We start from the raw sequence: 1,361 nt of genomic DNA on the forward strand, positions 1-1,361 counted from the left end.
CCTGGATCCGGCTGGACTACAAGCTCTCTACACGCCATATGCCAAGTTCATGGGTGAGTCCAGCGAGATCCAGTGGCATTGGAGCAGGAAGGGGACAGAGCTGAGGGAGTGAACCTGGGGTCTGAACATGGGAAGGGGATAAACATTACCCAGTGGTTTGCACCTCTGGAGGAAGTGTGAGCTGATGGTCCCCGGGACCTGGTGTGGGGACTTAAAGGCGAAGCATAAACCCACACTTGGCTTTGTCTTGGAGGCAGGATCTAGGAGACTGCAGTGGTGTTGCTTGGCAGGAAGGCTGGGGCCCTGCAGGCATCGCCCAGACCTTAAATGCCATTGCTGTCTATCCTCCCCTCCTCTCCCCGCCCCTCCCCTCTCCTCTCATTCCCTCATCTCCCTTCCCTTCCCCTCCCTTCAACCTTCACACCCAGCCCAGCTGCTCTGCTGAGGGCAATCACAGTGAGTAATGAGACTGTGTTGAGAGAGTAGCCTGCACTGGCATTAGGGCCTGGTGTCCACAGTAACCAGTGCCCTGGAGGAGGTTGAGGGTGGGGAAGGTGTGTAAGGAGTAGGAATACTGGTTTTCAGAAAACCAGCTCTGGTTTCAATTGTCTCGATTTTGACAGGTTGGTGTGACCTTTGAGGACATTGCCCTGTACTTCTCCAGAACGGAATGGAGCCTCCTTGATGAGGGTCAGAGACAGCTGTACCTGAATGTGATGCTGGAGAACTTTGAACTTCTATCCTCCCTGGGTAAGACCCTCACTCTCACCAGTGACCTGGGCTTGGCTTTGGGCCTTCCCAGGCCCCATTCCCCAGGGTTTGCTGTATCCCCCCACAGAGACTGTGGTATTGGTTGATTTTCCAGTTTTCTGGGTAGTTGCTGTCCTGGGGAGGATTGGTCTGTTTCTGCTGCTCCCTTCTATTCCTGAAGTCCCAATACTCCTGGCTGCACTAAATTCACAGGGAAGGACTTGTGGTTGGTTGTAGACATCTATGAAATAGCAACAAAAATAATTTTATGGTTGGGGGTCACCACAATATGAGGAACTGTATGAAAGGGTCGTGGCATTAGGAAGGTTGAGAACCACTGCAGAAGAAACTCAGTATGTGCCCTTGACTGGAATGTAACCTGGGAACTTTCAGTCGCAGGCTGACACTCTATCCACTGAGCAAACCAGCTAGGGCTGATCTTTCCTTCTTTCCTTCTTTCCTTCTTTCCTTCTTTCCTTCTTTCCTTCTTTCCTTCTTTCCTTCTTTCCTTCCTTCCTTCCTTCCTTCTTTCCTTCTTTCCTTGTTATTATAACCCGTGTTTTTGACTTTAGGTATCTTCAAATGTGTTTGCTCACCTAGTTAGTTTCCTG

General features: G+C 50.7%; 1 protein-coding gene across 1 annotated transcript in view; it reads left to right on the plus strand.

Moving 5' to 3' along the window:
* LOC106725943 (zinc finger protein 773-like) overlaps positions 1-860 on the plus strand; it is a 16,202-nt gene extending 15,342 nt beyond the window's left edge. Inside the window, exon 2 of the mRNA XM_014538891.1 lies at positions 624-860. Within this exon, the coding sequence (XP_014394377.1) occupies positions 624-857 (234 nt within the window). The 3' untranslated portion in view covers positions 858-860. The remainder of the gene's footprint in view (positions 1-623) is intronic.
* Positions 861-1,361: the final 501 nt, after the last annotated feature.

The sequence above is a fragment of the Myotis brandtii genome, unplaced genomic scaffold, assembly GCF_000412655.1.
Source record: "Myotis brandtii unplaced genomic scaffold, ASM41265v1 scaffold2021, whole genome shotgun sequence".
Taxonomy (NCBI): Eukaryota; Metazoa; Chordata; class Mammalia; order Chiroptera; family Vespertilionidae; genus Myotis; species Myotis brandtii.